This window comes from Oncorhynchus tshawytscha, unplaced genomic scaffold, assembly GCF_018296145.1.
Source record: "Oncorhynchus tshawytscha isolate Ot180627B unplaced genomic scaffold, Otsh_v2.0 Un_contig_2039_pilon_pilon, whole genome shotgun sequence".
Lineage (NCBI taxonomy): Eukaryota > Metazoa > Chordata > Actinopteri > Salmoniformes > Salmonidae > Oncorhynchus > Oncorhynchus tshawytscha.
This window is the reverse complement of record NW_024609351.1, coordinates 54,658-78,964: the sequence shown is the minus strand read 5'-3', so window position 1 is coordinate 78,964 and position 24,307 is coordinate 54,658. Positions and strand designations below refer to the sequence as shown.

At 45.3% G+C, this 24,307-nt stretch overlaps 1 protein-coding gene across 2 annotated transcripts in view; it reads left to right on the top strand.

The window, feature by feature from the left end:
* The window catches only part of LOC112239562 (tumor protein p53-inducible protein 11), a 63,828-nt gene that overhangs the window by 7,812 nt on the left and 31,709 nt on the right, over positions 1 to 24,307 (top strand). For both annotated transcript variants that reach the window (XM_042314955.1, XM_042314956.1), the window contains one exon: positions 13,563 to 13,732. In XM_042314955.1, coding sequence (XP_042170889.1) covers positions 13,604 to 13,732 — 129 coding nt within the window. In that variant the 5' untranslated portion in view covers positions 13,563 to 13,603. The remainder of the gene's footprint in view (positions 1 to 13,562; positions 13,733 to 24,307) is intronic.

The window sequence follows — 24,307 nt, the reverse complement described above, 5'->3', positions numbered from 1 at the left end:
ATGGTGTTTGTTCTTCACTGGTTGCCCTTTTCTTGTGGCAACAGGTCACACATCTTGCTGCTGTGATGGCACACTGTGGAATTTCACTCAATAGATATGGGAGTTCATCAAAATCGGGTTTGTTTTCGAATTTTGGCAGGAGGTTAGGAAGTGCAGCTCAGTTTCCACCTAATTTTGTGGGCAGTGAGCACATAGCCTGTCTTCTCTTGAGAACAAGGCTATGCTCCCTGAGTCTGTACATAGTCAAAGCTTTCCTTAAGTTTGGGTCAGTCACAGTGGTCAGGTATTCTGTCACTGTGTACTCTCTGTTTAGGGCCAAATAGCATTCTAGTTTGCTCTGTTTTTTTTGTTAATTCTTTCCAATGTGTCAAGTAATTATCTTTTTGTTTTCTCATGATTTGCTTGGGTCTAATTGTGCTGCTTCTCCTGGGGCTCTGTAGTGTGTGTTTGTGTTTGTGAACAGAGCCCCAGGACCAGCTTGCTTAGGGGACTCTTCTCCAGGCTCATCTCTCTGTAGGTGATGGCTTTGTTATGGAAGGTTTGGGAATCGCTTCCTTTTAGGTGGTTATAGAATTTAACGGCTCTTTTCTGGATTTTGATAATTAGTTGGTATCGGCCTAATTCTGCCTGCATGCATTATTTGGTGTTCTACGTTGTACACGGAGGATATTTTTGCAGAATTCTGCGTGCTGAGTCTCAATTTGGTGTTTGTCCCATTTTGTGAAGTCTTGGTTGGTGAGCGGACCCCAGACCCATGGTCTCTCTCTGTCTCTCTCTCTCTGTCTCTCTCTCTCTGTCTGTGTCTGTCTTTCTCTGTTTGTCTCTGTCTCTCTCTCTCTGTCTCTCTCTCTCTCTCTCTCTCTCTCTCTCTCTCTCTCTCTCTCTCTCTGTCTCTCTCTCTCTCTCTCTCTCTCTCTCTCTCTCTCTGTCTCTCTCTGTCTCTCTCTCTGTCTCTCTCTCTGTCTCTCTCTCTCTCTCTCTCTGTCTCTCTCTCTGTCTCTCTCTGTCTCTCTCTCTCTCTCTCTCTGTCTCTCTCTCTCTCTCTCTCTCTCTCTCTCTGTCTCTCTCTCTGTCTCTCTCTCTCTCTCTCTCTCTCTCTCTCTCTCTCTCTCTCTCTCTCTCTCTCTCTCTCTGTCTCTCTCTCTCTGTCTCTCTCTCTCTCTCTCTCTCTCTCTCTCTCTGTCTCTCTCTCTGTCTCTCTCTCTCTCTCTCTCTCTCTGTCTCTCTCTCTGTCTCTGTCTCTCTCTCTCTGTCTCTGTCTTGAAGGAGCTGTCTCTCTCTCTCTGTCTCTCTCTCTCTCTCTCTCTCTCTCTCTCTCTCTGTCTCTCTCTGTCTCTCTCTCTCTGTCTCTCTGTCTCTCTCTCTCTCTGTCTCTCTCTCTCTCTCTCTCTCTCTCTCTCTCTCTCTGTCTCTCTCTCTCTCTCTCTCTCTCTCTCTCTCTCTCTCTCTGTCTCGCTCTCTCTCTCTGTCTCTCTCTCTCTCTCTCTCTGTCTCTCTCTCTGTCTCTCTCTCTCTGTCTCTCTCTCTGTCTGTGTCTGTCTTTCTCTGTTTGTCTCTCTGTCTCTCTCTCTCTCTGTCTCTCTCTCTCTGTCTGTGTCTGTCTTTCTCTGTTTGTCTCTCTTTCTTTATCCGTCGGTCCTTGTCAGTTGAACTGTAGTATCCCTGGTCCATAACCGACTCCCTCTGCATCTTCTGGAACTGAAATATTACAGTATTGAAGGAGCAGAGAACAAGAAGCAGCAACAGCCTGGTCTCATCATGGTTAAAGAGGATGTAACCGGGCCGACCAGAACTCCATCAGCCTGGTCTCATCATGGTTAAAGAGGATGTAACCGGGCCGACCAGAACTCCATCAGCATGGTCTCATCATGGTTAAAGAGGATGTAACCGGGCCGACCAGAACTCAAACAGCATGGTCTCATCATGGTTAAAGAGGATGTAACCGGGCCGACCAGAACTCAAACAGCATGTTCTCATCATGGTTAAAGAGGATGTAACCGGGCCGACCAGAACTCAAACAGCATGGTCTCATCATGGTTAAAGAGGATGTAACCGGGCCAACCAGAACTCAAACAGCATGGTCTCATCATGGTTAAAGAGGATGTAACCGGGCCGACCAGAACTCAAACAGCATGGTCTCATCATGGTTAAAGAGGATGTTACCGGGCCGACCAGAACTCCCATCAGCCTGGTCTCATCATGGTTAAAGAGGATGTTACCGGGCCGACCAGAACTCCATCCCAGACTCAAACAGCCTGGTCTCATCATGGTTAAAGAGGATGTAACCGGGCCGACCAGAACTCCATCAGCCTGGTCTCATCATGGTTAAAGAGGATGTTACCGGGCCAACCAGAACTCAAACAGCATGGTCTCATCATGGTTAAAGAGGATGTAACCGGGCCAACCAGAACTCAAACAGCATGGTCTCATCATGGTTAAAGAGGATGTAACCGGGCCAACCAGAACTCAAACAGCATGGTCTCATCATGGTTAAAGAGGATGTTACCGGGCCACCAGAACTCCCATCAAACAGCCTGGTCTCATCATGGTTAAAGAGGATGTTACCGGGCCGACCAGAACTCCCATCAGCCTGGTCTCATCATGGTTAAAGAGGATGTAACCGGGCCGACCAGAACTCCATTCCAGACTCAAACAGCATGGTCTCATCATGGTTAAAGAGGATGTTACCGGGCCGTCCAGAACTCCATCCCAGACTCAAACAGCCTGGTCTCATCATGGTTATAGAGGATGTTACCGGGCCGACCAGAACTCTCATCAGCCTGGTCTCATCATGGTTTTAGAGGATGTTACCGGGCCGACCAGAACTCCCATCAGCCTGGTCTCATCATGGTTAAAGAGGATGTTACCAGGCCCGCCAGAACTCCATCAGCATGGTCTCATCATGGTTATAGAGGATGTTACCGGGCCGCCTAGAACTCCATCAGCATGGTCTCATCATGGTTATAGAGGATGTTACCGGGCCGACCAGAACTCCATCAGCATGGTCTCATCATGGTTATAGAGGATGTTACCGGGCCGACCAGAACTCCATCAGCCTGGTCTCATCATGGTTATAGAGGATGTTACCGGGCCGACCAGAACTCCATCAGCCTGGTCTCATCATGGTTAAAGAGGATGTTACCGGGCCGACCAGAACTCCATCAGCCTGGTCTCATCATGGTTAAAGAGGATGTAACTGGGCCGACCAGTACTCCATCCCAGACTCAAACAGCATGGTCTCATCATGGTTAAAGAGGATGTTACCGGGCTGACCAGAACTCCATCCCAGACTCAAACAGCACTTAAACTAAAAGGGCATTATCATCATTTTTACAATTCACAATATTATTCCAACCTCATAGTGTGGACATCAACACTGAGTGTACAAAACATTAGGAACACCTTCCTCCCTTTAGCCTCAGAACAGCCTCACTTCGTCGGGTCATGGACTCTACAAGGTGTCGAAAGCCTTCCACAGGGATGCTGGCCCATGTTGACTCCAATGCTTCCCACAGTTGTGTCAAGTTGGCTGGATGTCCTTTGGTTGGTGGACCATTCTCAATACACACAGGAAACTGTTGAGCATGAAAAACCCAGCATCGTTGCAGATCTTGACACAAACCAGTGTTCTGACACCTACTACCATACTGTTCAAAGGCACTTCAATCTTTTGTCTTGTCCATTCACCCTCTGAATGACACACATACACAATCCATGTCTCAATTGTCTCAATGTTTAAAAATCCTTCTTCAAACTGTCTCCTCCCCTTCATCTACACTGATTGAAGTGGATTTAACAAGAGACATCAATAAGGGATCATAGCTTCACCTGGTCAGTCTATGTCATGGAAAGAACAGGTGTTCCTAATATTTCGTCCACTCTGTGTACATTACTACCGACCTATCAGTGTGAATGTGGGTTAGAATTGGACCAACTAAAATACTTCTGATCTCTGCTTCGGCTAGTCGTTGTGTCGTCACTGCCCTTTACAAAGGTCTTTATCATTCACAGACAGTAGGACTTATCAATTCAAGTGCTGCTAGTTCTGCCACTTGACAAACCTATTGAGAGTAATTTAGTGACTGTGTAGTGCTGTGTGGCATCTCTCTCCGTTGCTCTCTTTCACTTTCTGTCTCTCTCTCTCTTAATCTTGTTCTCTCTCTCCTCTCTCTGTCTCACTCTCTTTATCTCTCCATGTCTCTCTTTATTTCTCTGTTTTCATTTCTCTCTCTTTTACAAACTCTGTCTCCCTCTCTCTGTCTCTGTCTCCCTCTCTCTGTCTCCTTCTCCCTCTCTCTGTCTCTGTCTCCTTCTCCCTCTCTCTGTCTCTTGTCTCCTTCTCCCTCTCTGTCTCTCTATTTCTCTGAGGTGTTGGTAATGTTGTCAGGTGAATCACAAGGTGTCTGCCAGGATGGTGGTGCTTGGCAGACCTGTTATTCTGACCGGTTTTGAAGCCTCTCTGAGGACAGTGAAGTGTGACGGTGTTAGTGAGAGAGAAAAAGTGCTGATACTGTGTGTGGATTAACCCTGTCCACTGGTGTGAGACAGAGAATAGGTAACTGAATGGCCAGCAGAGCAGACTGACCGAATGCCCAGCAGAGCAGACTGAATCGAATGGCCAGCGGAGCAGACTGACCGAATGGCCAGCGGAGCAGACTGACCAAATGGCCAGCAGAGGAGACTGACCGTATGGCCAGCGGAGCGGACTGACCGAATGGCCAGCGGAGCGGACTGACCGAATGGCCAGCGGAGCGGACTGACCGAATGGCCAGCGGAGAGGAGACTGACCGTATGGCCAGCGGAGCGGACTGACCGAATGGCCAGCGGAGCGGACTGACCGAATGGCCAGCGGAGCGGACTGACCGAATGGCCAGCGGAGCGGACTGTACCGAATGGCCAGCGGAGCGGACTGACCGAATGGCCAGCGGAGCGGACTCTATCGAATTAGAGTTAGTTGAGGTTTAGGGTTTAGTGAATGATTTCTCCCAAATACAATGCTTTTAGTTTTTGAAATATTTAGGACAAACTTATTCCTTGCCACCAATTTGCATGCATAGACACACTGGCTTTACGTAAGGCCAGTGGAATGTCATTAGTAAAGATTTTAAAAACTAAGGGGCCTAGACAGCTGCCCTGGGGAATTCCTGATTCTAACTGGATTATGTTGGAGAGGCTTCCATTAAAGAACACCCTCTGCGTTCTGTTAGACCGGTAACTCTTTATCCACAATATAGCAGGGGATGTAAAGCCATAACACTTACGTATTTCCATCAGAAGACTATGATCGATAATGCCATAAGCCACACTAAAATGTCTAACAAGACAGCCCCCACAATCTTCTTATCATCAATTTCTCTCAGCCAATCGGTGATTTGTGTAAGTGCTGTGCTTGTTGAATGTCCTTCCCTTTAAGCGTGCTGAAAGTCTGTTGTCAATTTGTTTACAGTAAAATAGCATTGTATTTGGTCAAGCACCATGTTTTTTCCTAATGTTTACTGATGGTTGGTAACTGGCTGATTTGTTGGCTATTTGAGCCAGTAAAATGACTTTACTATTCTTAGGTAGGGGAATAACTTTAGCTTCCCTCCAGGCCTGAGGGCACACACTTTCTAGTAGGCATAGATTGAAGAAGCTATGGCAAATAGGAGTGGCGACATCGTCATGCAGCATACAGGAGACCTACTGAGATGAAAAATGACATTCTGAGATGTGATACAAAGTGGTATATCTGGAGCCCTGGCTAGCCTCTCCATCTAAAAAACAATTGATTTAAGTTAGGTAGAGGGGCAGGAGACTTTATAAGCAAGACATTCAGAGTGAAAATGCATTAGTTTTGTTAAAAATACATTCACAGTGAAAATGCATTGTTAATGGACCATATTAATGGACCAAATATTCATATGCCAAACCCATTAGGCCGAAGTGTGGAACTGTGTGGCAACTCTTCTATCACACTCACTGTAGTCAATCCCTGGATTCAGTGGTGCTCCTGTGTAGCTTTGTTGGTAAGCGCGAGGCGTTAGCCAGGTCAGGGTCGTGGGTTTGATTCTGCCTGGGGTCACGTGGACTGAATGGATAAAGGCATCAAGGCCAGGGTCGTGGGTTTGATTCCGTCTGGGGTCACATGGACTGAATGGATAAAGGCGTCAAGGTCAGGGCCGTGGGTTTGATTCCGTCTGGGGTCACGTGGACTGAATGGATAAAGGCGTCCAGGTCAGGGTCGTGGGTTTGATTCTGCCTGGGGTCACGTGGACTGAATGGATAAAGGCGTCCAGGTCAGGGTCGTGGGTTTGATTCTGCCTGGGGTCACGTGGACTGAATGGACTGAATGGATAAAGGCGTCAGGGTCGTGGGTTTGATTCTGCCTGGGGTCACGTGGACTAAATGGACTGAATGGACTGAATGGATAAAGGCGTCTGCTACAATGACATGTTCACTTCACCCAGAAAGACGCCTCTTCAGTCAGTCATACGTTTATGATAACAACACCCACCTGTAGCACGCGTTCCAGCAGGTGTATCTCACTGATCATCCCTAAAGCCAACACCTCATTTGGCCGCCTTTCGTTCCAGTACTCTGCTGCCTGTGACTGGAACGAATTGCAAAAATCGCTGAGGTTGGAGACTTTTATCTCCCTCACCAACTTCAAACATCTGCTATCTGAGCAGCTAACCGATCGCTGCAGCTGTACATAGTCTATCGGTAAATAGCCCACCCATTTTTACCTACCTCATCCCCATACTGTTTTTATTTATTTACTTTTCTGCTCTTTTGCACACCAATATCTCTACCTGTACATGACCATCTGATCATTTATCACTCCAGTGTTAATCTGCAAAATTATAATTATTTGCCTACCTTCTCATGCCTTTTGCACACAATGTATATAGACTCCCCTTTTTTTTCTACTGTGTTATTGACTTGTTAATTGTTTACTCCATGTGTAACTCTGTGTTGTCTGTTCACACTGCTATGCTTTATCTTGGCCAGGTCGCAGTTGCAAATGAGAACTTGTTCTCAACTAGTCTACCTGGTTCAATAAAGGTGTTCTCAACTAGCCTACCTGGTTAATAAAGGTGTTCTCAACTAGCCTCCCGGTTAAATAAAGGTGTTCCTGGTGGTTCAATAAAGGTGTTCTCAACTAGCCTACCTGGTTCAATAAAGGTGTTCTCAACTAGCCTACCTGGTTCAATAAAGGTGTTCTCAACTAGCCTACCCGGTTAAATAAAGGTGTTTTCAACTGGCCTACCTGGTTCAATAAAGGTGAAATAAACAATAAATTTAAAAAAGTATGTGGACACCCCTTCAAATTAGTGGATTCGACTATTTCAGCAACATCCATTTGCTGACAGGTGTATAAAATCAAGCACACAGCCATGCAATGTCCATAGACAAACATTGGCAGTAGAATGGGCCGTACTGAAGAGCTCAGTGACTTTTAACGTGGCACTGTCATAGGATGCCACCTTTCCAACAAGTCAGTTCATCAAATATCTGCCCTGTTGGAGCTGCCCCCAGTCAACTGGAGGTGCTGTTATTGTGAAGTGGAAACATCTAGGAGCAACAACGGCTCAGCCGTGAAGTGGTAGGCCACACAAGAACTTGACTGGCCTACACAAAGCCCTGACCTCAACCCCCATGGAACACCTTGGACTTTTGTTCATGTAGTGTTTGATGGTGATTCTAAACAAGGGGAAGAACATTAACAGAAGCATTAATGTGATTCATCTCCAACCAACTTGCATTACCTTCCCTCTGAGCCCATTCACATCCCAGGTAGAGACAGACAGACAGACACACACACACCCAGGCACAATGTGTGTGGACTACATGTCTGATTGTCATTCTGATTCTAGCTTTAGATAGATTGAAATACATTGTGGTTCAACGATAATAATTACGACTTTCTCAATATTTTTTTACATTTATTCAAACCTGTATTTAACTAGGCAACAAAGTAAACAAATTCTTATTTACAATGACGGCCTACACCGGCCAAACCATAACCCGGATGAAACTGGGCCAATTGTGCACCGCCTTATGGGACTCCCAATCGTGGCCGGATGTGATACAGCCTGGATTCGAACCAGGGACTGTAGTGACGCCTCTTGCACTGAGATGCAGTGCCTTAGCCCGCTGCGCCACTCAGGAGGCCAAGGTGCGTTAGACGGCTCAACACTCTAACATGCGTTTAGATGGGCATTATTAATATGCTTGTGTACTAAACCAGTGGCTGTGTTCTAAACCAGAGGCTGTGTTCTAAACCAGAGGCTTGTGTTCTAAACCAGAGGCTTGTGTTCTAAACCAGAGGCTTGTGTTCTAAACCAGAGGCTTGTGTTCTAAACCAGAGGCTTGTGTTCTAAACCAGAGGCTTGTGTTCTAAACCAGAGGCTTGTGTTCTAAACCAGAGGCTTGTGTACTAAACCAGTGGCTGTGTTCCAAATAGCATCCTTTTCTCTTTATAGTGCACTGCATTGGATCAAGGCAGTTTAGTTTTATAGGTGATATGGTGCTATTTAGGATACAAGCTATTGCAGCCTTCTATTTTCCATACAGTATGGCTGGGTGGTAGTGGCTATACGTCACACTGCTGAACCAACTAATGGCAGTCTGTTTACAGTCTGTGTACATGGTACGTCCCAACTGGGCCCCTATATAGTGCACTACTTCTGACCTGAGTCCTATTAGGCCCTGGGCAAAAGTAGTGCGCTATATAGGGAATAGGGTGCCATATGGGACTCCCTCACAGCCATTTGGTCAATATATTGTCCCATTCTGAGAGTCCACATGGATCCTCTTTAGGTGTAATGATCCATGGAATAACAGCCATTTCCCTGATGGATCAATCCTTTCACTAAAGACCCCAGTGGTAGTAGTTACTACAGCAAAGAGGGGAGGGGGGGGCTTGTGTCAGAGAGTACAAGGGGGTCATGGTGTACGGGGGGGGGGACAGGGAGGAAAGAGGGTACGGGGGGGACAGGGAGGAAAGAAGGTACGGGGGGGACAGGGAGGATAGAGGGTACGGGGGACAGGGAGGATAGAGGGTACGGGGGGGACAGGGAGGATAGAGGGTACGGGGGACAAGGAGGATAGAGGGTACGGGGTTCAGGGAGGATAGAGGGTACGGGGGGGACAGGGAGGATAGAGGGTACGGGGGACAGGGAGGATAGAGGGTACGGGGGTTCAGGGAGGATAGAGGGTACGGGGGGTTCAGGGAGGATAGAGGGTACGGGGAGGAAAGAGGGTACGGGGGGGACAGGGAGGAAAGAGGGTACGGGGGTTCAGGGAGGAAAGAGGGTACAGGGGGAAAGAGGGTTACGGAGGACAGGGAGGAAAGAGGGTACGGGGACAGGGAGGAAAGAGGGTACAGGGGACAGGGAGGAAAGAGGGTATGGGGGGGGACAGGGAGGAAAGAGGGTATGGGGGACAGGGAGGATAGAGGGTAGGGGGACAGGGAGGATAGGGGTACGGGGGACAGGGAGGATAGAGGGTACGGGGGGGGACAGGGAGGATAGAGGGTACGGGGGGTCAGGGAGGATAGAGGGTACGGGGGTCAGGGAGGATAGAGGGTACGGGGGGTCAGGGAGGATAGAGGGTACGGGGGGGGTCAGGGAGGATAGAGGGTACGGGGGGACAGGGAGGATAGAGGGTACGGGGGACAGGGAGGAAAGAGGGTACGGGGGACAGGGAGGAAAGAGGGTACGGGGACAGGGAGGAAAGAGGGTACGGGGACAGGGAGGGAAGAGGGGGACGGGGGGGGGGGGGGACAGGGAGGATAGAGGGTACGGGGGGTGGGTCAGGGAGGATAGAGGGTACGGGGGACATGGAGGATAGAGGGTACGGGGGACAGGGAGGATAGAGGGTACGGGGGACAGGGAGGATAGAGGGTACGGGGGACAGGGAGGATAGAGGGTACGGGGGACAGGGAGGATAGAGGGTACGGGGGACAGGGAGGACAGGAACGAGTGCTGCGTTCCCTTTTTTTCCTTGGTTGTGGTTGCTTGGTAACGGGCAGTCCCAGTGCCATTGGTACCTTGACCCGGAGTAAACAGGTTGGCAGTAATCTGGTCATTAACCTCCTGCTGCTGTTTAAACACGGCTGCCGACCCAGGAAGTCTGACTGAAGTCGGTCAGATGAACTTCTGGAAAACATCAGGACCATAACGATGTCTTCCTGTATGAAAAACGAATACTAAAACAACAGCTATACTAAATTATACTAAGAAGAGAAAAACATGTGGATTTTTTTTAGGCCTAATCTTTAATGTGTCAAATTCTCTGTTCCCAATCCCAAACCACACACACATACCGCCCTCGACACCATGGCAACTACTGTTTCCGCTCAGCTGAAAGGTCAGCGTTGATCTGGGTGGATTCAGGGACATGCATATTGCATGGGCCCTCTGTGTGTGTGTGTGTGTGTGTGTGTGTGTGTGTGTGTGTGTGTGTGTTCTAAATGAAACCAGGCAGGGGAACCAGTATTTGGAGCGTGGCCAGAGGCTTGTTCTCGTATGTGTTCAGGGTTGAAAAGACACAGAGCCTAAAGGGCAAGTTTACTCTGAGTAATCTAGAAACGTCTCCTACATTTCAACAACTAGGGCAGAAGAAACACTCCCTTTCATCATTCACGGTACAATCTAATTACATGTTGAATTCCAATAGTTTCCATAACCATTCAAGCAACTCCATGCACTTGAAAACGTTAAAAAGAAAAATCAAAACACTCCTTTATGAAAAGGTGAAGATGGCTGACTGGGGGAAAAGAAATGGTTTCTAAGAAGAAAAGAAACTGTCCCTAGAAATGGAAGTAGTTTCCTTCCTTCGTCTCGTTGAGAAGCAGTCTCCAAAAATACTTTCCCCATCGGTAATAGTACTGAACATTTACCTCAGGCCCACTCTCATAAACATTCACCAGTCTCCAAAAATACTTTCCCCATCGGTAATAGTACTGAACATTTACCTCAGGCCCACTCTCATAAACATTCCCCAGTCTCCAAAAATACTTTCCCCATCGGTAATAGTACTGAACATGGATTATTGAAATGAGAACTTTACTTTAGTAAATACGAGCTTTGTTTTCCCTAATAACTACCTGTTGTCCTGATGGGGAGGCAGGGTAGCCTAGTGGTTAGAGAGTTGGACTAGTAACCGGAAGGTTGCAAGTTCAAACCCCCGAGCTGACAAGGTACAAATCTGTCATTCTGCCCCTGAACAGGCAGTTTAACCCACCAGTTCCTAGGCCGTCATTGAAAATAAGAATTTGTTCTTAACTGACTTGCCTGGTTAAAAATAAATAAATGTAAACATGGTGTTTTTGGCTTTCCAGAGGGAATCTGATGACACATGAGATGTCTTCAACTGTAGATATGTGTTGTAGGTCCTCTGTTATTCTAGGAGTGGAAACAGGCTGCTACTTGCTTTGTATGGAGACAGTTTGATGAGCGAGAGAGATCAGACTGAAGAGTGAAACAACTCCTGGCTCTGTTTTACAGAAAGCACTGACACACACTCAGCCTTCTGTGGAGTTGGGTTGGGCTCTATTTGGGATTACACAGACAAACACTCCAGATTGATCCATTTCTCTCTCCACATAAATCCATGGTAGTACTGTATAGAGGTCGACCGATTATGATTTTTAAATACCCATTTATTGGAGGACCCAAAAAAGCCGATACCGATTAATCGGCCGATTTTTATTTGTTTTTAATAATGACAATTACAACAACACTGAATGAACACTTATTTTAACTTAATATAATACATCAATAAAATCAATTTAGCCTCAAATAAATAATTAAATATGTTCAAATTGGTTTAAATAATGCAAAAACAAAGTGTTGGAGAAGAAAGTAAAAGTGCAATATGTGCCATGTAAAAAAGCTAACGTTTGAGTTCCTTGCTCAGAACATGAGAACATATGAAAGCTCTTCAATATTCCCAGGTAATACGTTTTAGGTTGTAGTTATTATAGGAATTATAGGACTATTTCCCTCTATACCATTTGTATTTCATTAACCTTTGACTATTGGATGTTCTTATAGGCACTTTAGTATTGCCAGTGTAACAGTATAGCTTCCGTCCCTCTCCTCTGCCCTACCTGGGCTCGAACCAGGAACACATCGACAACAGCCACCCTTGAAGCATCGTTACCCATCGTCCCACAAAAGCTGCAGCCCTTGCAGAGCTAGGGGATCAACTACTCCGTCTCAGAGCGAGTGATGTCACTGATTGGAAACGCTATTAGCGTGCACCCCGCTAACCAACTAGCCATTTCACATCGGTTACACCAGCCTAATCTCGGGAGTTGATAGGCTTGAAGTCATAAACAGCTCAATACTTGAAGCATTGCGAAGAGCTGCAGGCAAATGCAGGAAAGTGCTGTTGGAATGAATGTTTACAGGCCTGCTGCTGCCTACCACCGCTCAGTCAGACTGCTCTATCAAATCATAGACTTAATTATAACACACAGAAATACGAGCCTTTGGTCATTGATTCTTTCAGTGAAATACGGAACCGTTCCGTATTTTATCTAACGGGTGGCATCCCGAAGTCTAAATATTGCTGTTACATTGTACAACCTTCAATGTTATGTCATAATTATGTACAATTATGGCAAATTAATTACGGTCTTTGTTAGGAAGAAAAGGTCTTCACACAGTTCACAACGAGCCAGGCGGCCCAAACTGCTGCATATACCCTGACTGCTTGCACGGAACGCAAGAGACATAACACAATTTCCCTAATTATAAGAAATTCATGTTAGCAGGCAATATTAACTGAATATGCTGGTTTAAAAATATATACTTGTGTACTCAAATCAAATGTATTTATATAGCCCTTCGTACATCAGCTGATATCTCAAAGTACTGTACAGAAACCCAGCCTAAAACCCCAAACAGTAAGCAAGGCAGGTGTTGAAGCACAGTGGCTAGGAAAAACTCCCTAGAAAGGCCAAAACCTAGGAAGAAACCTAGAGAGGAACCAGGCTATGAGGGGTGGCCAGTCCTCTTCTGGCTGTGCCGGGTGGAGATTAGAAACCTAGAGAGGAACCAGGCTATGAGGGGTGGCCAGTCCTCTTCTGGCTATGCCGGGTGGAGATTAGAAACCTAGAGAGGAACCAGGCTATGAGGGGTGGCCAGTCCTCTTCTGGCTGTGCCGGGTGGAGATTGAAACCCCAACCCCCTCTGATGAAGAAACACAGCCAGACAGATCTGGTGAACCTAGAGAGGAACCAGGCTATGTGGGGTGGCCAGTCCTCTTCTGGCTGTGCCGGGTGGAGATTAGAAACCTAGAGAGGAACCAGGCTATGAGGGGTGGCCAGTCCTCTTCTGGCTGTGCCGGGTGGAGATTAGAAACCTAGAGAGGAACCAGGCTATGAGGGGTGGCCAGTCCTCTTCTGGCTGTGCCGGGTGGAGATTAGAAACCTAGAGAGGAACCAGGCTATGAGGGGTGGCCAGTCCTCTTCTGGCTGTGCCGGGTGGAGATTATAACAGAACATGGCCAAGATGTTCAAATGTTCATAAATGACCCATGTTCTCCATCTTTTTCTTGTTATGTTGTAGTTTTTAGGAGTCATAGGTGGTAACCGCCCCCCCTATCAGCCATGAGCAGCAAACCCCAACCCCCTCTGATGAAGAAACACAGCCAGACAGATCTGGTGAGCCGGCTGAAGACCAGGAAGATACTGGGCGTTGGAGGAGAGGACGATGACGGAGAGATACACAGGTCGAAGGTCAGTAGTATGCAGATTCACACCCCATTTTCTTTCCCCACATTTTGTTGTGTTACAGCCTGAATTTAAAACGGATCAAATTTAGATATTTTTTTTGTTGGGAGGGGTGTCACTGGCCTACACACACAATACCCCAGAATGTAAAAGTGTTGGGAGGGGTGTCACTGGCCTACACACACAATACCCCAGAATGTAAAAGTGTTGGGAGGGGTGTCACTGGCCTACACACAATACCCCAGAATGTAAAAGTGTTGGGAGGGGTGTCACTGGCCTACACACAATACCCCAGAATGTAAAAGTGTTGGGAGGGGTGTCACTGGCCTTACCCCAGAATGTAAAAGTGTTGGGAGGGGTGTCACTGGCCTACACACACACTACCCCAGAATGTAAAAGTGTTGGGAGGGGTGTCACTGGCCTACACACACAATACCCCAGAATGTAAAAGTGTTGGGAGGGGTGTCACTGGCCTACACACACAATACCCCAGAATGTAAAAGTGTTGGGAGGGGTGTCACTGGCCTACACACACAATACCCCAGAATGTAAAAGTGTTGGGAGGGGTGTCACTGGCCTACACACACACTACCCCAGAATGTAAAAGTGTAATTATGTTTAACATTTACGAATTAATAGAAAAATGAAAAGCTGAAAAGCCTAAATAACATCAGGAGTAAACATGTGTTTTACAAGTCACATAATAAGTTGCATGGACTCACTGTGATAATAGTGTTTTAACACATGCAGTCTGGTCTCTCAGTCGAGCATTTCAAACACTGTTTCAACCACAAAGACCAGGGAGGTTTTCCAATGGCTCGTAAAAACAAAAAGCAGACATTGAATATCCCTTTGAACATGGTAAAGTTATTAATTACACTTTAGATGGTGTATCAATACACCAAATTCACTACAAAGATACAGGCGTCCTTCTTAACTCAGTTGCCGGAGAGGAAGGAAACTGCTCAGGTATTTCAACATGAAGCCAATGGTGACTTTAAAACAGTTAGAGTTTAATGGCTGTGATAGGAGTAAACTGAGGATGGATCAACAACATTGTAGTTACTCCACAATACTAACCTAAATGAGTGAAAAGAAGGAAGCCTGTACATAATAAAAATATTCCAAAACATGCATACTGGCACTAAAGTAATACTGCAAAAAAATGTGGCAAAGAAATTTACTTTTTGTTCTGAATAAAAAGTGTTATGTTTGGGGCAAATCCAATATAACACATTACCGAGTACCACTCTCCATATTTTCAAGCATAGTGGTGGCTGCATCATGTTATGGGCATGCTTTTTGTTAAGGACTGGGGAGTTTTTCAGGATAAAAAAAATAAAAAAAGAGTTGCTTACCAAGAAGACAGTGAATGTTTCCTGAGTGACCAAGTTACAGTTTTCACTTAAATCTACTTTAATCTACTTGAAAATCTACGATAAGATCTGAAAATGGTTGTCTAGCGATGATCAACAACCAATTTGACAGAGCTTGAAGAATTTTTTAAAAAGAATGATGGGCAAATGTTGCACAACCCAGGAGACTAAAAGGCTCATAGCTTTAAAGGCCAAAGGTGCTTCTAAAATAAAAGACGTGTTCACTTTGTTATTACTGTGTAGATTAGTATAACAAATATTTTAGAAAGTATTATATTTTGAATTCAGGCGGTAACACAGCAAAATGTGAAATAAGTCAAGGGGTGTGAATACTTTCTGAAGGCTATACATTTTATTTTCTTTAAAAAACACTTACTGAGAGTGTCAATAGAAAAACAAAACGTGTTTTGTCGTCTCATATACCAAAGTTGTTTTGTTTTATACCCGATAGGTGCAGTGAAATGGTATCAGCCATGGTAGCACGGCACCCTTGGCGCAAATAAGGGTTAAGTGCCTTGCTCAAGGGCACGTCGACAGATTTTGGTGGCGTGGGTATTCAAACCAGCGACTTTTCAGTTACTGGCGCAACGCACTAACCGCTAGGATACCTGCCTCCTTACATGCTGACCAATCCGCACGCGCCCGTGCGTCCGCAAGTTGATTTTGTTCATCCACACATCCACATCCACAGAAGCGATCAGGACACACAGGTTGAAATATCAAAATAAACTCTGAACCAATTATTAATTTGGGGACAGGTCAAAAAAGCAGTTAACATTTGTGGCAATTTCGCTAGTTAGCTTGCTGTTGCTAGCTAATTTACCCTGGGAAATAAACATTGGGTTGTTAATGTACCTGAAATGCACAAGGTCCTCTACTCCGACAATTAATCCACAGATAAAACTGTCAACTGAATTCGTTTCTCGTCATCTCTCCTCCTTCCTTCAGGCTTCTTTTTCTTCTTTGCACTTTATATGGCGGTTGGCAACCAACTTTACGGCGCATTACTACAACCGACCTGGAGTGTGAACCTCAGTTCATCTTTCAATCACCCACGTGGGTAAATGCTCCTAAAAACCAATGAGGAGATGGGAGAGGCCAGACTTGCAGCGAGTTGAGCGTCACAAATAGAACCTATTACTATTTTAGTGCCAGACGCTCGCGAGCAGTGTGGGTGATTAGAATAACGTGTCCATTTATTTTGCGACGCGAGCGGTGTGGTCTGCATGTTAGAGTCATAGCAGACATGGAGACTTGGTATGGAATTCAATCCAGTGGCCTTGCTTGTAGAGAGCCTTTTGAAAGTGAATTTGATAGCATGGACACATGTTCATAGTGTCAACAGCAGACACAGCAGATGGCTCTCTGTGGACAGAGATGGCCTTTGATCAGGCATCAAACACCTGACTCCATGTCACCTCACCTCTATCGCTGCACGTACATACACTCTCTCCATCTCTCTCTTTCTCTCCATCTCTCTCTGTTTCTCTCCATCTCTCTCTCTCTGTTTCTCTCTCTGTTTATCTCTCTCTTTCTCTCCATCTCTCTCTCTGTTTCTCTCAGTGTATCTCCATCTCTCTCTCTTTCTCTCCATCTCTCTCTCTTTCTCTCCATCTCTCTCTTTCTCTCCATCTCTCTCTTTCTCTCCATCTCTCTCTTTCTCTCCACCTCTCTCTGTTTCTCTCTCTCCATCTCTCTCTCTGTTTCTCTGTTTATCTCCATCTCTCTCTCTGTTTCTCTCTCTGTTTATCTCCATCTCTCTCTTTCTCTCCACATCTCTCTGTTTCTCTCTCTCCATCTCTCTCTGTGTTTCTCTCTCTGTTTCTCTCCATCTCTCTCTCTGTTTCTCTCTTTCTCTCCATCTCTCTCTGTGTTTCTCGCTCCCTCTCCCTGTCTCTCGCTCCTATGGATTATGTTGTTGACAGTACAAACATGTTTTCCTACCATGTGATGATGAAAGCTTCCCAGGGCCAAAGACACAACAGGTATTAAATAAATAAATGAAATGCTGAACACAGTTTTGGGAGGAATATTCATGCTCTGTCAGCATGGTGTGATTTTTGGATTCGTTATATAATTATTATTGAAATATTTCTGGAGATCAAGTCTTTATGACACAATCTGAGTTTGTTTGTCACGTGCACAGAACACAGAGGGTGTAACGATACAGTGAGATACCCTACTGCCCTTCCTCAACAGTGTAAATGCATTCGATTGGGAAAGGAATAGAAGGCACTCAACCAACTTAAAAATATATATACACTACCCTTTCAAAAATGTGGGGTCACTTTAAAATGTGCTTGTTTTTGAAAGAAAAGCAAATTTGTTGTCCGTTAAAATAACATAAATTATATCAGAAATACAGTGTAGACATTGTTAATGTTGTGAATGACTATTGTAGCTGGAAACGGCTGATTAAAAAAATAAATAATACAAAATTAATGGATAATATCTACATAGGCCCATTATCAGCAACCATCACTCCTGTGTTCCAATGGCACGTTGTGTTAGCTAATCCAAGTTTATAATTTTAAAAGGCTAATTGATCATTAGAAAACCCTGTTGCAATTATGTTAGCACAGCTGAAAACTGTTGTCCTGATATAAAGAAGCAATAAAACTGGCCTTTTTTAGACTAGTTGGGTATCTGGAGCATCAGCATTTGTGGGTTCGATTACAGGCTCAAAATGGCCAGAAACAAAACTTTCTTCTGTAACTCGTCAGTCTCTTCTTGTTCTGGGAAATGAAGGCTATTCCATGTGAGAAATTGTCAAGGAACTGAAGATCTCGTACAACGCTGTGTACTACTCCCTTCACAGAACCACGCAAACTGGCCCTAACCAGAATAGAAAGAGGAGTCGGAGGCCCCGGTGCACAACTGAGCAAGAGGACAAGTACATTAGAGTGTCTAGTTTGAGAAACAGACGCCTCACAAGTCCTCAACTGGCAGCTTCATTAAATAGTACCCGCAAAACACCTGTCTCAACGTCAACAGTGAAGAGACGACTCTGGGATGCTGGCCTTCTAGGCAGAGTTCCTCTGTCCAGTCTCAACATTAACAGTGAAGAGGCGACACCGGGATGCTGGCCTTCTAGGCAGAGTTCCTCTGTCCAGTGTCTGTGTTCTTTTGCCTTTTCTTAATCTTTTATTTTTATTGGCCAGTCTGAGAAGGCTTTTTCTTTCCAACTCTGCCTAGAAGGCCAGCATCCCGGAGTCGCCTCTTCACTGTTGACGTTGAGACTGGACAGAGGAACTCTGCCTAGAAGGCCAGCATCCCGGAGTCGCCTGGCCACTGTTGACGTTGAGACTGGACAGAGGAACTCTGCCTAGAAGGCCAGCATCCCGGAGTCGCCTCTTCACTGTTGACGTTGAGACTGGACAGAGGAACTCTGCCTAGAAGGCCAGCATCCCGGAGTCGCCTCTTCACTGTTGACGTTGAGACTGGACAGAGGAACTCTGCCTAGAAGGCCAGCATCCCGGAGTCGCCTCTTCACTGTTGACGTTGAGACTGGTGTTTTGCGGGTATTATTTAACAAAGCTTTCAGTTGAGGCCTTTACAAGTGGATTCAGCACCACGGACAGAGATCAGAATTCCTGCGATTTGACAGTTGGGTCAAACGGAGGAAGAACTAAACACAATAAGACGTCTGTTTAAATAACCTGATGTTCGCCAACCGGCTTCCGACGGGTCACTGACACCTTTCATGCAATGGGCGTCGCACAATGATGAGTCCGAACCTTTTCCCAGATGCTGGACAAACATAATGTCCCAATTTATGAATGAAAAAGGGGGGGGGAATGTCTGACTGTTTTGCTGCTAGCGATGTTTTAATAAAATATTTGTGAGGAACGCAGTGGGCCTGTGACTGGCTAAACCAATGACGTAACTAACCCAGTTACCGCTCAGACCAGCTGTTAGTCGTTCTTAAATATCTCTAGTTGCGCTGACTGAAATATATATCTATCTTTCTTTCTTTCGGAGATATCTCATATTTGTACCTGTCCCACCTCAGCAGAAGCTGATATTAGACAGATGGGTTTCCGAACCTGAGGTAAAGGCTGGAAAATGCAAGTGCGGCAATTTTTTTCACACGATGAAATTGCAAACTAATGTGCGCTTGACCACGTGCGCCTCCTTCGCTCCAGAGGAACATAGAACCCTGAGTGTTAAAGACCCAGGTAGCCAAGGCAACCATGTTGCCTGTCACAGTCAACTCTCTGCTCTCAATCATACGGGCTGAAGATGTGATGTTGTTTTCCAGACAGTCTGTTTCACTTGGCAGAATCCATCAGTCCCCCAGATAGGCCAACAATATATTCAGTCCCCCAGATAGGCCTACAATATATTCAGTCCCCCAGATAGGCCTACAATATATTCAGTCCCCCAGATAGGCCTACAATATATTCAGTCCCCCAGGTAGGCCTACAATATATTCAGTCCCCCAGGTAGGCCTACAATATATTCAGTCCCCCAGATAGGCCTACAATATATTCAGTCACCCAGATAGGCCTACAATACATTCAGTCACCCAGATAGGCCTACAATATCACCCAGATATTATATTCAGTCACCCAGATAGGCCTACAATACATTCAGTCACCCAGATAGGCCTACAATAGTCACCCAGATAGGCCTACAGTACATTCAGTCACCCAGATAGGCCTACAATACATTCAGTCACCCAGATAGGCCTACAATACATTCAGTCACCCAGATAGGCCTACAATACATTCAGTCACCCAGATAGGCCTACAATACATTCAGTCACCCAGATAGGCCTGGACATTCAGTCACCCAGATAGGCCTATTATTTCAGTCACCCAGATAGGCCTGGAATGTATTTAGTCACCCAGATAGGCCTGGAATATATTTAGTCACCCAGATAGGCCTGGAATGTATTTAGTCACCCAGATAGGCCTGGAATGTATTTAGTCACCCAGATAGGCCTGGAATGTATTTAGTCACCCAGATAGGCCTGGAATGTATTTAGTCACCCAGATAGGCCTGGAATGTATCACCCAGATAGGCCTGGAATGTATTTAGTCACCCAGATAGGCCTGGAATGTATTTAGTCACCCAGATAGGCCTGGAATGTATTTAGTCACCCAGATAGGCCTGGAATGTATTTAGTCACCCAGATAGGCCTGGAATGTATTTAGTCACCCAGATAGGCCTGGAATGTCACCCAGATAGGCCTGGAATGTATTCAGTCACCCAGATAGGCCTGGAATGTATTTAGTCACCCAGATAGGCCTGGAATGTATTTAGTCACCCAGATAGGCCTGGAATGTATTTAGTCACCCACATAGGCCTACAATATATTTAGTCACCCACATAGGCCTACAATATATTCAGTCACCCACATAGGCCTACAATATATTCAGTCACCCAGATAGGCCTGGAAGGTATTTAGTCACCCAGATAGGCCTGGAATGTATTTAGTCACCCAGATAGGCCTGGAATGTATTTAGTCACCCAGATAGGCCTGGAATGTATTTAGTCACCCAGATAGGCCTGGAATGTATTTAGTCACCCAGATAGGCCTGGAATGTATTTAGTCACCCAGATAGGCCTGGAATGTATTTAGTCACCCAGATAGGCCTGGAATGTATTTAGTCACCCAGATAGGCCTGGAATGTATTTAGTCACCCAGATAGGCCTGGAATGTATTTAGTCACCCAGATAGGCCTGGAATGTATTTAGTCACCCAGATAGGCCTGGAATGTATTTAGTCACCCAGATAGGCCTGGAATGTATTTAGTCACCCAGATAGGCCTGGAATGTATTTAGTCACCCAGATAGGCCTGGAATGTATTTAGTCACCCAGATAGGCCTGGAATGTATTTAGTCACCCAGATAGGCCTGGAATGTATTTAGTCACCCAGATAGGCCTGGAATGTATTTAGTCACCCAGATAGGCCTGGAATGTATTTAGTCACCCAGATAGGCCTGGAATGTATTTAGTCACCCAGATAGGCCTGGAATGTATTTAGTCACCCAGATAGGCCTGGAATGTATTTAGTCACCCAGATAGGCCTGGAATGTATTTAGTCACCCAGATAGGCCTGGAATGTATTTAGTCACCCAGATAGGCCTGGAATGTATTTAGTCACCCAGATAGGCCTGGAATGTATTTAGTCACCCAGATAGGCCTGGAATGTATTTTAGTCACCCAGATAGGCCTACAATACATTTTAGTCACCCAGATAGGCCTGGAATGTACAGTTAGTCACCCAGATAGGCCTGTAATGTATTTAGTCACCCAGATAGGCCTACAATACATTTTAGTCACCCAGATAGGCCTACAATACATTTTAGTCACCCAGATAGGCCTGGAATATATTCAGTCACCCAGATAGGCCTGGACAGTATTCAGTCACCCAGATAGGCCTACAATGTATATTCAGTCACCCAGATAGGCCTACAAATGTATTCACCCAGATAGGCCTACAGTATATTCAGTCACCCAGATAGGCCTACAATATATTTAGTCACCCAGATAGGCCTACAATAATATATTTAGTCACCCAGATAGGCCTACAATAATATATTTAGTCACCCAGATAGGCCTGCAATAATATATTTAGTCACCCAGATAGGCCTGCAATAATATATTTAGTCACCCAGATAGGCCTACAATAATATATTTAGTCACCCAGATAGGCCTGCAATAATATATTTAGTCACCCAGATAGGCCTGCAATAATATATTTAGTCACCCAGATAGGCCTGCAATAATATATTTAGTCACCCAGATAGGCCTAATAATATATTTTGTCACCCACATAGGCCTACAATATATTTAGTCACCCAGATAGGCATACAATAATATATTTAGTCACCCACATAGGCCTACAATATATTCAGTCACCAACATAGGCCTACAATATATTCAGTCACCCAGATAGGCCTGGAAGGTATTTAGTCACCCAGATAGGCCTGGAATGTATTTAGTCACCCAGATAGGCCTAATGTATTTATCACCCAGATAGGCCTGGAATGTATTCAATAATATATTTAGTCACCCATATAGGCCTGCAATAATATATTTAGTCACCCAGATAGGCCTGCAATAATATATTTAGTCACCCAGATAGGCCTACAATAATATATTTAGTCACCCATATAGGCCTGCAATAATATATTTAGTCACCCAGATAGGCCTACAATAATATATTTAGTCACCCACATAGGCCTACAATATATTCAGTCACCCACATAGGCCTACAATATATTCAGTCACCCACATAGGCCTACAATATATTCAGTCACCCACATAGGCCTACAATATATTCAGTCACCCAGATAGGCCTACAATAATATATTTAGTCACCCAGATAGGCCTGGAATATATTTTAGTCACCCAGATAGGCCTGGAATAATATTTTAGTCACCCAGATAGGCCTGGAATAATATTTTAGTCACCCAGATAGGCCTGGAATAATATATTTAGTCACCCAGATAGGCCTGGAATAATATATTTAGTCACCCAGATAGGCCTGGAATGTATTTAGTCACCCAGATAGGCCTGGAATAATATTTTAGTCACCCAGATAGGCCTGGAATGTATTTAGTCACCCAGATAGGCCTGGAATGTATTTAGTCACCCAGATAGGCCTGGAATATATTTAGTCACCCAGATAGGCCTACAATACATTCAGTCACCCAGATAGGCCTGTAATTATTTAGTCACCCAGTCATAGGCCTGGAATATATTTAGTCACCCAGATAGGCCTACAATATATTTTAGTCACCCAGATAGGCCTACAATAATATATTTAGTCACCCAGATAGGCCTACAATAATATTTTAGTCACCCAGATAGGCCTACAATAATATATTTAGTCACCCAGATAGGCCTACAATGTATTTTAGTCACCCAGATAGGCCTGCAATAATATTTTAGTCACCCAGATAGGCCTGGAATGTCACCCATTCAGTCACCCAGATAGGCCTGGAATAATATTTTAGTCACCCAGATAGGCCTGGAATAATATTTTAGTCACCCAGATAGGCCTGGAATGTATTTTAGTCACCCAGATAGGCCTGGAATAATATTTTAGTCACCCAGATAGGCCTGGAATGTATTTTAGTCACCCAGATAGGCCTGGAATGTATTTTAGTCACCCAGATAGGCCTGGAATGTATTTAGTCATAGGCCTGGAATAGTTTAGTCACCCAGATAGGCCTGGAATGTATTTAGTCACCCAGATAGGCCTGGAATGTATTTAGTCACCCAGATAGGCCTGGAATGTATTTCAGTCACCCAGATAGGCCTGGAATGTATTTACCCAGATAGGCCTGGAATGTATTTTAGTCACCCAGATAGGCCTGGAATGTATTTAGTCACCCAGATAGGCCTGGAATGTATTTTAGTCACCCAGATAGGCCTGGAATGTATTTTAGTCACCCAGATAGGCCTGGAATGTATTTAGTCACCCAGATAGGCCTGGAATGTATTTAGTCACCCAGATAGGCCTGGAATGTATTTTAGTCACCCAGATAGGCCTGGAATGTATTTTAGTCACCCAGATAGGCCTGGAATGTATTTAGTCACCCAGATAGGCCTGGAATGTATTTAGTCACCCAGATAGGCCTGGAATGTATTTCACCCAGTAGGCACACCCAGATAGGCCTGGAATGTATTTAGTCACCCAGATAGGCCTGGAATGTATTTAGTCACCCAGATAGGCCTGGAATGTATTTAGTCACCCAGATAGGCCTGGAATGTATTTAGTCACCCAGATAGGCCTGGAATGTATTTAGTCACCCAGATAGGCCTGGAATGTATTTAGTCACCCAGATAGGCCTGGAATGTATTTAGTCACCCAGATAGGCCTGGAATGTATTTAGTCACCCAGATAGGCCTGGAATGTATTTAGTCACCCAGATAGGCCTGGAATGTATTCAGTCACCCAGATAGGCCTGGAATGTATTCAGTCACCCAGATAGGCCTGGAATGTATTCAGTCACCCAGATAGGCCTGGAATGTATTCAGTCACCCAGATAGGCCTGGAATGTATTCAGTCACCCAGATAGGCCTGGAATGTATTCAGTCACCCAGATAGGCCTGGAATGTATTCAGTCACCCAGATAGGCCTGGAATGTATTCAGTCACCCAGATAGGCCTGGAATGTATTCAGTCACCCAGATAGGCCTGGAATGTATTCAGTCACCCAGATAGGCCTGGAATGTATTCAGTCAC